General features: G+C 52.0%; 1 protein-coding gene across 4 annotated transcripts in view; it reads right to left on the reverse strand.

Moving 5' to 3' along the window:
• The window catches only part of ARHGEF10L (Rho guanine nucleotide exchange factor 10 like), a 37639-nt gene extending 30684 nt beyond the window's left edge, over positions 1–6955 (reverse strand). For all 4 annotated transcript variants that reach the window (XM_053962613.1, XM_053962612.1, XM_053962610.1 and 1 more), the window contains exons 1-2: positions 6865–6955; positions 1471–1531 (exon numbers count right to left, since the gene is read on the reverse strand). In XM_053962613.1, the coding sequence (XP_053818588.1) occupies positions 1471–1498 (28 nt within the window). In that variant the 5' untranslated portion in view covers positions 1499–1531; positions 6865–6955. The remainder of the gene's footprint in view (positions 1–1470; positions 1532–6864) is intronic.
• Between the last annotated feature and the right edge of the window lie 5115 nt (positions 6956–12070).

Genomic DNA, 12070 nt, shown 5'->3' on the forward strand with positions numbered 1-12070 from the left:
AAATCCCCGTTTTTACTGGAACCCCTTCCCTTACGCCCTGCCCCCTATGGCTGGTCATTCAATCCGCGCGTTTCACCTGAGCGGTTAATTAAGGTGACCTGGGGTAAACATCTAACGAGGAGCAGAGCTCGTTAAAACTCCACCTGCAGACAGTTCCCCACTGCTGCAAACACACAAACGGCACCCGCACGTTTTCTACCATTTGTTTATCGTTCCTTCTCTTTTTGTTTATCGTTCCTTCTCTTTTTGTTTATCGTTCCTTCTCTTTTTGTTTATCGTTCCTTCTCTTTTTGTTTCTCATTCCCTCTCTCTTTTTGTTTATCGTTCCTTCTCTCTTTTTATCGTTCCCTCTCTCTTTTTATCGTTCCTTCTCTCTTTTTGTTTATCGTTCCTTCTCTCTTTTTGTTTCTCATTCCTTCTCTTTTTGTTTCTCATTCCTTCTCTCTTTTTGTTTATCGTTCCCTCTCTCTTTTTGTTTCTCATTCCTTCTCTCTTTTTGTTTCTCATTCCCTCTCTCTGGCTCCCTAAAACTCCCCAGACCAATCCATGGGAAAGCTCGCCTGGCTTTCCCTCTCTCTGACCAGGCTGTGACACCCACAGGGGATGGACAGGGAGAGGGAGAAGGGAATGGAGGAGGAAGGGATGGAGATGGAGAACAGGAGGGAGAGGGATGGGAACCAGAGAACCAGGGGAAAGGGGAATAGGGAACAGGGAAATAGGGAATCAGGGAGCCAGGGAAATAGGGAACAGGGAAATAGGGAATCAGGGAGCCAGGGTAATAGGGAATCAGGGAAACAGGGAATCAGGGAGCCAGGGTAATAGGGAATCAGGGAAATAGGGAATCAGGGAGCCAGGGTAATAGGGAATCAGGGAAATAGGGAATCAGGGAGCCAGGGTAATAGGGAATCAGGGAAATAGGGAATCAGGGAGCCAGGGAAATAGGGAATCAGGGAAATAGGGAATCAGGGACAGGGAAATAGGGAATCAGGGAAATAGGATAAGAGGGAATCAGGGACAGGGAAATAGGGAACCAGGAAAATACAAAACCAGGAAAATAGGGAATCAGGAAACCAGGAAAAGAGGGAACCAGGGAAATAGGGAACCAGGGAACAGGGAAATAAGGAATCAGGGAACCAGGGAAATACAGAATCAGGGAAACAGGAAACAGGGAGCCAGGGAATCAGGGACACGGAAATAGGGAACCAGGGGACAGGGAAATACGGAACCAGGAAAATAGGGAACAGGGAAATGGGAAATCAAGGACAGGGAAATAGGGAACCAGGGACAGAGAACGGGACCAGCACCCCCCAGCCCCCAGGATCCAAGAGCTCTCCATGTTTTCCCAATCCCAAAAGGTTCCAGCTGGGATATCCAGGCTCCACAGGGCTCCCTCCTTCCCACCCCAGGCTGGCTGTCCCCTTCCCAAAATTCCCCAAATCCCCAAATTCCCGAAGCCCAGGCTGACAGTACCTACTGCGGGTGGGGGGGGCGAGGCCATGGCGGGGGGGGCTCAGCTGCTCCAGGGGCGTTCCTGCAGAAAACAGGGAATAAAGGGGTGGGAAAGGGGGAAAAATGGTTGGGAAAGGGTTGGGAAAGGTCAGAAAAGGGTTGGGAAAGGCTTGGGAAAAATGGGTGGAAAAGGGGAAAAAAGGGTTGGGGAAAAGGATTGGAAAAGGGGGAAAACGCTTGGAAAAAAGAGTTGGGAAAGGGGCAAAAAGGGTTGGAAAAGGGTTGGAAAAGGGTTGGGAAAGGCTTGGGAAAAAGGGTTGGAAAAGGGTTGGGGAAAAGGGTTGGGAAAGGAGGATCAGCCCCAGTCCCAGCCCTGGAAAGCACCGGGAGGCTCCGGCAGGATGGATCCAACTCTGGCTCCAGCTCGGCCAGGGAGCTGGGAATGGCTCAGGGAGAATTTATCCCGGGAATTGCGGCTCCCGCTCCCGGGGAAGGGTGGGAAGCACTGGGATCCGGCCGGGATCGATGCAGGGATCGATGGAGCATCCGCCCGGAAAGCGGAGAGCGCCTGGAGGGCACCGGGAAGGGCGGCAAGGTCGGAGCCGTGGGATGGTCCCAAGGGATGATCCCGGAAAAGGCTGGGATCTTCCCTCCTGGAATTCTTTCCCTGGAGTGGGAACCTCTCCTGGGTCACCCAACCTGGAAATTTTCCCTGTGGATGCGATGCCGAGCAAACCCGAAATCCAGGACAAGAATCCACCGGAAACCAGGAGATCAACCCCCAAAAACTGGGAGAGGAATCCCCAAAAACCAGGAGGTGAATCCCCCAAATCCAGGAGACAGATCCTCAAAAACTGGGAGAAAAATCCCCAAAAAACCCAGATGAATCCACAAAAAAACCAGGAGATCAATCCCCAAAAACCAGGAGATGAATCCACCAAAAAAAAAAAGAAAATAGGAGATCAAGCTAGAAAAAAATGGGAGCTGAATACCCAAAAACCAGGACAAGAATTCCCAAAATCCCAAGAGAAGAATCTCCAAAATCCTGGGAGAAGAATCCCAAAAGCCAGGAGGAGAATCCCCCAAAAAGCCAGGGAAGCTCCGGAGCCGGCTGTTCCCAGGACACCGAGAAGTCCCCGTTTCTGCAGCGCCAGCTCCAGAAAAAGCCTCAAAGTTGGGAATCCTCGGGAAAAACAACCCCGGGATTGGGATTGGGATCAGGATCCGGCCCCTTCCCGATCTGGGTCCCTCTCCCGGCGGGAATTGTGGCCCATCCCAAATTTATCCCGGGAAAAGGTCATTCCCGTTTGGAGCGCTGAGCTCAGCCCAGCCCAGCCCAGATTTATCCCAGGCCTCCAAAATAATCCTGGGATTGGGATGGATCCAAGGGAAAAAGGGATTTTTCCCGAAGTTTTCTGCGCAGTCAGGGGTGGGAACATCCCGGGAGCGAAATGGATCCCATGGGATGAGGGAAAAACGGGATCTGTGGGAATGCACGGGGAGAGAAAAGAGTGGGAAGTGGGAAAATCCAGGGGTGGGGGAGGGGAGATCATCCCTGGGAATGGGGATTCCCAGGAGCTGCTGGGGATCCATGGAATGAAGTAGGAGAGGAAAATCGGGATTTAGGATAATCCAGGGATGTGGGGATGGGGAATCATCCCTGGGAATGTGGATCTTTGGGAGCTGCAGGGGAATCCATGGAAATAAATTAGGAGACAAAAAACGGGAAGTGGGAGAGGAAAACTGGGACTCAGGGATCCAGGGAAATGAAGTGGGGCAGGAAAAAGGGGATGCAGGAGAACCCAGGGATGTCGGGATGGGGATTCCCAAGGAGGCCCCGGCCCCGGAGCAGCCGGATCCAAACCCCGGCCCAGCCCGGCTCTCCCATCCCGCGGTATTTTTATCCCGGGATATTTTTATCCCTGGCACCGGAGCTGCTGCCTGGGGGAGCTGCCCAGGGACCCGCCCCGGGATCATCCCAGGGATCCAGATCCATCCCAGGGATCCAAATCCATCCCAGGGATCCAAATCCATCCCAGGATCATCCCAGGGATCAGATCCATCCCAGGGATCCAAATCCATCCCAGGGATCCAAATCCATCCTGGGATCATCCCAGGGATCAGATCCATCCCAGGGATCCAAATCCATCCTGGGACCATCCCAGGGATCCAGATCCATCCCAGGGATCCAAATCCATCCTGGGACCATCCCAGGGATCCAGATCCATCCCAGGGATCCAAATCCATCCCAGGATCATCCCAGGGATCCAGATCCATCCCAGAGATCCAAATCCATCCCAGGGATCCGGATCCATCCCAGGATCATCCCAGGGATCCAGATCCATCCCAGGGATCCAAATCCATCCCAGGATCATCCCAGGGATCCGGATCCATCCCAGGGATCCAAATCCATCCTGGGATCATCCCAGGGATCCAGATCCATCCCAGGGATCCAAATCCATCCTGGGATCATCCCAGGGATCCGGATCCATCCCAGGGATCCAAATCCATCCTGGGATCATCCCAGGGATCCAGATCCATCCCAGGGATCCAAATCCATCCTGGGATCATCCCAGGGATCCAGATCCATCCTAGGGATCCAAATCCATCCCAGGGATCCAAATCCATCCCAGGATCATCCCAGGGATCAGATCCATCCCAGAGATCCAAATCCATCCCAGGGATCCAAATCCATCCTGGGATCATCCCAGGGATCCAGATCCATCCCAGGGATCCAAATCCATCCTGGGACCATCCCAGGGATCCAGATCCATCCCAGGGATCCAAATCCATCCTGGGACCATCCCAGGGATCCAGATCCATCCCAGGGATCCAAATCCATCCCAGGATCATCCCAGGGATCCAGATCCATCCCAGAGATCCAAATCCATCCCAGGGATCCGGATCCATCCCAGGATCATCCCAGGGATCCAGATCCATCCCAGGGATCCAAATCCATCCCAGGATCATCCCAGGGATCCGGATCCATCCCAGGGATCCAAATCCATCCTGGGATCATCCCAGGGATCCAGATCCATCCCAGGGATCCAAATCCATCCTGGGATCATCCCAGGGATCCGGATCCATCCCAGGGATCCAAATCCATCCTGGGATCATCCCAGGGATCCAGATCCATCCCAGGGATCCAAATCCATCCTGGGATCATCCCAGGGATCCAGATCCATCCTAGGGATCCAAATCCATCCCAGGGATCCAAATCCATCCCAGGATCATCCCAGGGATCAGATCCATCCCAGAGATCCAAATCCATCCCAGGGATCCAAATCCATCCTGGGATCATCCCAGGGATCCAGATCCATCCCAGGGATCCAAATCCATCCTGGGACCATCCCAGGGATCCAGATCCATCCCAGGGATCCAAATCCATCCCAGGGATCCAAATCCATCCCAGGGACCCAAATCCATCCCAGGGATCCAAATCCATCCCAGAATCATCCCAGGGATCCAGATCCATCCCAGGGATCCAAATCCATCCCGGGATCATCCCAGGGATCTGGATCCATCCCGGGATAATCCCAGGGATCCAAATGCATCCTGGGATCCTCTCAGGGATCTGGATTCATCCCAGGATCATCCCAAGGATCCAGATCCACCCAGGGATTGATCATCTCAAAGATCCACATCCATCCTGGGATCATCCAGGGACCATCCCAGGGATCCAGATCCATCCCAGGATCATCCCAAGGATCCAAATCCATCCAGGGATCCTCTCAGGGATCCAGATCCATCCGGGGTCATCCTGGGACCATCCCAGGGATCCGGATCCATCCCGTGATCATCCGGGGATGATCCCAGGGTTCTGAATCCATCCTGGGATCCTCTCAGGGACCTGGATCCATCCTGGGACTATCCCAAGCCCTTCCCATGGATCCAGATCCATCCCAGGATCATCCCAACCCACTGGGATGGGATCAGGGATTGGGAACAGCAGGGGGAAATCCAGGAAGGATCCATCCCAGCAGGGAATCCGGGATCCATCCCCGTGGGAAATCCTGGATCCATCCCAGCAGGAAATCCGGGATCCATCCCAAGGAAAAACCCAGGACCCAACACTGTGGGAAATCCGGGATCCCTTCCAGCAAGGAATCCAGGATCCATCCCAGTAGGATTGGCAGGGAATTGGCCCCGCCCCACTGCTAATCCCGGCAGTAATTGACTGGGAATAAACAACTGGGAATAAATAAAGAATCTTTTTTAAAATCCCTTTCATTTGCCCCAAATTCCCTTCATTTGTCCCAAAATTCCCCTTTAATTGGCTCCGAAATCCCGTTTATTTTTCCCCAAAACTCCCTTTCATCGGGCCCCAAAATTCCATTTATTTACCCCAAAGAATTCCTTTTATTTGCCAAAAAAATCCCCTTTCTCTTCCTCAAATTCCCCTTTGGGCCCCAAGATTCCCTTTATTTTTCCCCAGAATTCCCCTAATTTTCCCCAAAACTCCCTTTCATTAAGGCCCCAAAACTCCTTTTATTTACCAAAAAAAATTCCTTTCACTTGTCCCAAAATTCCCTTTATTTGTCCCAAAATTCCCTTTATTTTTGTCACAGATGGGAACTTCCCATTCCCAGCTTTTTGGGAGTTTTAAATCCAATCCTTAGAGAAAAACTGGGAATTCTCGAGCAGGAATAACAGCGGGAAGAGCCGGGGCAGCGGGGAGGGAAGGGAAGGGCTCATCCCAACGGGAAAACCTCTGAATTTTGGGATTTGGGGGTGGGACTGGGGATTTGGAGTGGATTTTTGGGAAGTGGGAGCAGGAAAAGAAGGAATGTCCTGACCTGGGCAGGGGGAGAGAAGGGCGGGCTCTTCCCACGGGGAAAACATCGGGATCCAGGAATTTTGGGGTGGGAATGGGGATTTCTGGGTGGATCCATGGATTTTGGGGTGGGAATGGGGATTTCTGGGTGGATCCATGGATTTTGGGGTGGGAATGGGGAATGCCAGGGGGATCCAGGCACTTCCGGATGGATCCATGGATTTGGGGCTGGATTTTTGGGAAGCAGGTGCAGCAGGAAAAGTGGGAATGGCTGTGACAGCAGGGAGCACCGGGAGGGCTCTTCCTGCTGGGAAAACCTCTGGATGCGGGAATTTGGGGGCAGAAATGGGGATCTGGGACAGGATCCGGGGATCTGGGGTGGATCCAGGGATTTGGGGCTGGATCCGGGGATCTGGGACTGGGTCCGGGGATCTGGGGTGGATCCAGGGATTTGGGGTGGATTCGGGGATCTGGGGCTGGGTTTTTGGGAAGCAGGAGCGGCAGGAAAAGCCAGCAGGGAACGGCTGGGGCCGAGGGCAGCCGGGAAAAGCGCTGGAAGTTTGGGAAGGGGGGCGGTCCCGGGCTCCGGGGGTGGATCCCGGCCGGATCCCGGGATTCTGGGGAACCGGGAATGCGCTGACCTGGGCAGGCCGCGGCCGCCGCTCGGTGTCCGCATGGGCCGCGGGCCGGGAATCGCCGATCCCGGCGGGATCCGCTGTCCCCGGGATCCCGGGATCGTCCCGGGGCTCTCCCGGCTCCCGGGGCTGGGCCCGCAATTCCCGAATCCCGGCGGGGAGCGCCGGGCCCGGCCCGGAGCCGCTTCCAGCGGAGCGGGGATGCCGGGATTTGGGAATCATCGCCGCTCCTCCTCCCCTTCCTCCTCCTCCTCCTCCTCCTTTTCCTCTTCCTGCTTTTCCTGCTTTTCCTGCTTCTCCTGTTTTTCCTTTTCCTGCTTTTCCTCCTCCCGCTTCTTCTGCTTTTCCTGCTTTTCCTTCTCATTTTTCCTACTTTTTTCCCCCACCTCCTCCTCCTTTTTCCTACTTTTCCTCCTTTTCCTGCTTTTCCTGCTCTTACTTCTCCTCATTTTCCTCCTTTTCCTTTTCCTCCTTTCCCCCCTTTTCCTGCTTTTCCTTCCCGGGATTCCCAGCCCCAGAAATTTGGGATTTCTCCCTTCAACCCCAGCCCGGAATTCCCGAGAAAAGTGGATTTTTTTTCCCCAGAAAATTCCTTTTAAAACTCCCAAAATCCAGCCGGGAGCCGAAACCCCCCGGGATTTAAAGCGTCCCATGCATGGATTCCATATTTTTCCCAAAAAATCCCTTTCACTGGGCCCCAAAATTCCCTTTCTTTTCCCAAAATTCCCCTTTAATTGGCCCTAAATTCCCCTTTACTTTGCCCCAAAAATCCCTTTCATTCCAAGGCCCTAAAATTCCCTTTATTTGGCCAAAAAAAAAAACCCTTTATTTTCTCAAAATTATCCCTTTAATTTGTCCCAAAAATCCCTTTATTTGTCCTAAAAAAATCCCTTTATTTTCAAAAAAAAAATCCTCTTTCTCTTCCCCAAATTTCCCTGTATTTGGATCCCTCCCATCCCGGTTTTTGGGAGGGAAAACCTTTCCCAGATTATTTTTAGGAAGCGGCAAAAGCGTCTGTGGGGCTTTGTGAATTAAAGGGAATTTTCCTGGCTTTTTTTGGGATTAAAGTGAATTTTTATGGCAATTCAAGTGATTTTTCCTATTGTTTTCTTCCAAGAATTAAAGTGATTTTTCTGGAGGATTTTCCTGGAATTTACAGTGATTTTTCCTGGGAATTACAGCGATTTTTCTGGAATTTAAAGTGTTTTTCCCAGAGATTTTTGGGAATTAAAGTGATTTTTCTGGAGTTTTTCCCTGGGATTTACAGTTAATTATTCTGGGAATTACAGTGATTTTTCCTGGGAATTTAAAGCAATTTTCCCAGAGTTTTTTTGGGAATTAAAGTGATTTTTCTGGAGTTTTTTTCCTGGGATTTACAGTGATTTTTCCTGGGATTTAGTGATTTTTCCTGGGAATTACAGCAATTTTCCCAGAGTTTTTTTGGGAATTACAGTGATTTTTCCTGGAGTTTTTGGGGGAATTAAAGTGATTTTTCTGGAGTTTTTTTCCCTGGGAATTACAGCGATTTTCCCTGGGAATTACAGTGATTTTTCCTGGGAATTACAGCGATTTTTCCTGGGAATTACAGCGATTTTCCTGGAGTTTTTTGGGAATTAAAGCGATTTTTCTGGAGTTTTATTTACAGCGATTTTTCCTGGAATTTAAAACGATTTTCCGAGATATTTTTTTGGAATTAAAGTGATTTTCCCAGGTTTTTCCAGCCCCTATTCCCAGCCCAAAGGCCGGGAATGGCTCCCGGGCTGCGGGAACGCTGATCCCAAAATTCCTCCTCCGCAAAGGGCCGGGACTTTTGGGATCAGCCCCGATTTTGGGATGGCTCCTGCCCCTTGGGAATTCCAGACCTTGGATCCTCCAGCCCAAGGGATCAGCCTTGGGACCCAACCTTGCCCGGTGCTTTTTTGGGGTTTTTTTGGGATCCAACCCTTGCCCACGGTTTTGTTTTTGGGATCCAACCCTTTCCCACAAGTTTTTTGGGATCCAACCCTTTCCCACAAGTTTTTTGGGATCCAAACCTTTCCCACAAGTTTTTTGGGATCCAAACCTTTCTCACAGATGCTTTTTGGGATCCAAACCTTTCCCGCAGGTGGTTTGGGGTTTTTTTGGGATCCAACCCTTTCCCACAGTTTTTTTGGGATCCAAACCTTTCCCGCAGGTGGTTTGGATTTTTTTTGGGATCCAACCCTTTCCTGGTGGTTTGGGGTTTTTTTAAGTTCCAACCCTTTCCCGCAGCTTTTTGAGGGGATTTTTTTGAGGGATTTTTTTGGGGTCCTAGCCTTTCCCACGGCTTTCTTGGGATCTAAGCCTTTCCTGGTGCTTTTTGGGATCCAACCCTTTCCCACGGGTGTTTTTAGGGGATCCAACCCTTTCCTGGTGGTTTGGGGTTTGTTTTTTTTTTGAGATCCAACGCTTTCCTGCAGCTTTTTGAGGGGATTTTTTGAGGGATTTTTTTGGGATCCAACCCTTTCCCACAGTTTTTTGTTTTTTGATCCAAGCCTTTCCTGGTGCTTTTGGGATCCAACCCTTTCCCACAGGTGTTTTTAGGGGATCCAACCTTTTCCCACGGGTGTTTTTAGGGGATCCAACCCTTTCCTAGTGGTTTGGGGTTTGTTTTTTTTTTGAGATCCAACCCTTTTCTGCAGCATTTGAGGGGATTTTTTGAGGGATTTTTTTGGGATCCAACCCTTTCCCACAGGTGTTTTTTGGGGGGGGATCCAACCCTTTCCCACAGTTTTTTGTTTTTTGATCCAACCCTTTCCTGGTGCTTTTTGGGATCCAACCCTTTCCCACAGGTGTTTTTAGGGGATCCAACCCTTTCCCACAGGTGTTTTTTGGGGGGGGATCCAACCCTTTCCCACAGTTTTTTGTTTTTTGATCCAACCCTTTCCTGGTGCTTTTGGGGATCCAACCCTTTCCCACAGGTGTTCTTTTGGGATCCAACCCTTTCCTGGTGGTTTGGGGTTTTTTTCTGAGATCCAACCCTTTCCTGCAGCTTTTTGAGGGGACTTTTTGGAGGAAATTTTTTGGGATCCAGCCCTTTCCTGGTGTTTTTTTTTTGGGATCCAGCCCTTTCCCACGGGTGTTCTTTTGGGATCCGACCCTTTCCTGGTTGCTTGGGGTTTTTTGGGGCTCCAACCCTTTCCTGCAGCTTTTTTGGGGCGATCCAACCCTTTCCCACAGTTTTTCTTGGGATCCAACCCTTTCCTGGTGCTTTTGGGGATCCAACCTTTTCCCACGGGTGTTTTTAGGGGATCCAACCCTTTCCTGGTGGTTTGGGTTTTTTTTTTTGAGATCCAACCCTTTTCTGCAGCATTTGAGGGGATTTTTTGAGGGATTTTTTTGGGATCCAACCCTTTCCCACAGGTGTTTTTTGGGGGGGGATCCAACCCTTTCCCACAGTTTTTTGTTTTTTGATCCAACCCTTTCCTGGTGCTTTTTGGGATCCAACCCTTTCCCACAGGTGTTTTTAGGGGATCCAACCCTTTCCCACAGGTGTTTTTAGGGGATCCAACCCTTTCCCACAGGTGTTCTTTTGGGATCCAACCCTTTCCTGGTGGTTTTTTTTTTGGATCCAACCCTTTCCCACGGGTGCTTTTTTTGATCCAGCCCTTTCCTGGTGTTTTTTTTTGTTTGTTTTTTTAGGATCAGGAATGTGCACACCCCAAATCCGCCCCTCCAGAGCCCCCCCGGGCGCGCATTCCCGACCCATTCCCGGTTTCCCAGCCTCCCCCATCCCAAAGAAGCTCACCTGGGCTGGGAGAAGCGGGAGCGCGCCGGGAATTTCCCCGCGGAGCGGCCGCGGGGCCGGGCCGGGCTCGGGCGGGGCCGGGCGGGAGCGGGGCCGGGCTGCAGCCGAGCCTGAAATTCCAGGAGATCCTGCAGGGGGATCCTGCCGGGGGATCCTCCCGGGGGATCCTTCCGTGGGATCCTTCCAGGGGATCCTTCCGGGGGATCCTTCCAGGGGATCCTGCCGGGGGATCCTCCCGGGGGATCGTTCCAGGGGATCGTTCTGGGGGATCCTTCCAGGGGATCCCTCCGGGGGATTGTTCCAGGGGATCCTTCCAGGGGATCGTTCCGGGGGATCCTTCTGGGGGATCGTTCCAGGGGATCGTTCCAGGGGATCCTTCCGGGGGATCCTCCCGGGGGATCCTTCCAGGGGATCCTTCCGGGGGATCCTTCCAGGGGATCCTTCTGGGGGATCCTGCCAGGGGATCCTTCCAGGGGATCCTTCCAGGGGATCCTGCCGGGGGATCGTTCCAGGGGATCCTTCCAGGGGATCCTTCCAGGGGATCCTTCTGGGGGATCCTGCCGGGGGATCGTTCCAGGGGATCCTTCCGGGGGTTTGTTCCAGGGGATCGTTCCAGAGGATTGGCCAGGTGTGCGGGGATCCACACCGGGAATTGTCCAGCCGGGATTTTGGGATGGAGAATTCAAGGGAATTGTCCAGATTGGGATTTTGGGACAGGGAATTCACAGGAATTATCCAATCTGGGAATTTGGGATGGGGAATTCACGGGAATTGTCCAGATTGGGATTCTGGGATGGAGAATTCAAGGGAATTGTCCAAACTGGGATTTCTGGATGGAGAATTCACAGGGAATTTTCCAGCTGGGATTTTGGGACGGGGAATTGTCCAGCCGGGATTTCTGATGGAGGATTTAGGGGAATTGTCCAACCTGGGCTTTCGGGATGGGGAATTCATGGGAATTCCCCAGCTGGGATTTCTGGATGTGGGATCCCCCCGAGAGCAGCTCCATGGCCAGGGCAGGGCAGAACCAGGAAATGATCCCAAAAAAAACCCCAGGAGTGACTTTCCAGGGGTTTTCCAGGTGGGTCGGGGGGGTTGACAGCTCCTGGCTTGGGAAAAAATTCCCGAAATGCTCAGCAAGGTTGGATCAGCCTGGAAAAATTTGGGATGGGGTCAGGCCACAGGGGTTGGATCCAGCCCATGGATCCTGGATCCAGGGAAAATTTGGGATGTGAAGTTTGGAGTAGATCCAAGAGAAATTTGAGATGTTCAGCCTGGGATGGGGTCACAGGGGTTGGATCCCGCCTAGGGATCCTGGATCCAGGGAAAATTTGGGATACAGAGCCTGGGATCGGATACAGGAAAAAACTGGGGATGGAGAGCTTGGAATGGGGTCAGGTCACAGGAGTCGGATCCGGCCCGTGGATCCCAGATCCAGGGAAAACT

This window comes from Vidua chalybeata, chromosome 22, assembly GCF_026979565.1.
Source record: "Vidua chalybeata isolate OUT-0048 chromosome 22, bVidCha1 merged haplotype, whole genome shotgun sequence".
Classification (NCBI taxonomy): domain Eukaryota; kingdom Metazoa; phylum Chordata; class Aves; order Passeriformes; family Viduidae; genus Vidua; species Vidua chalybeata.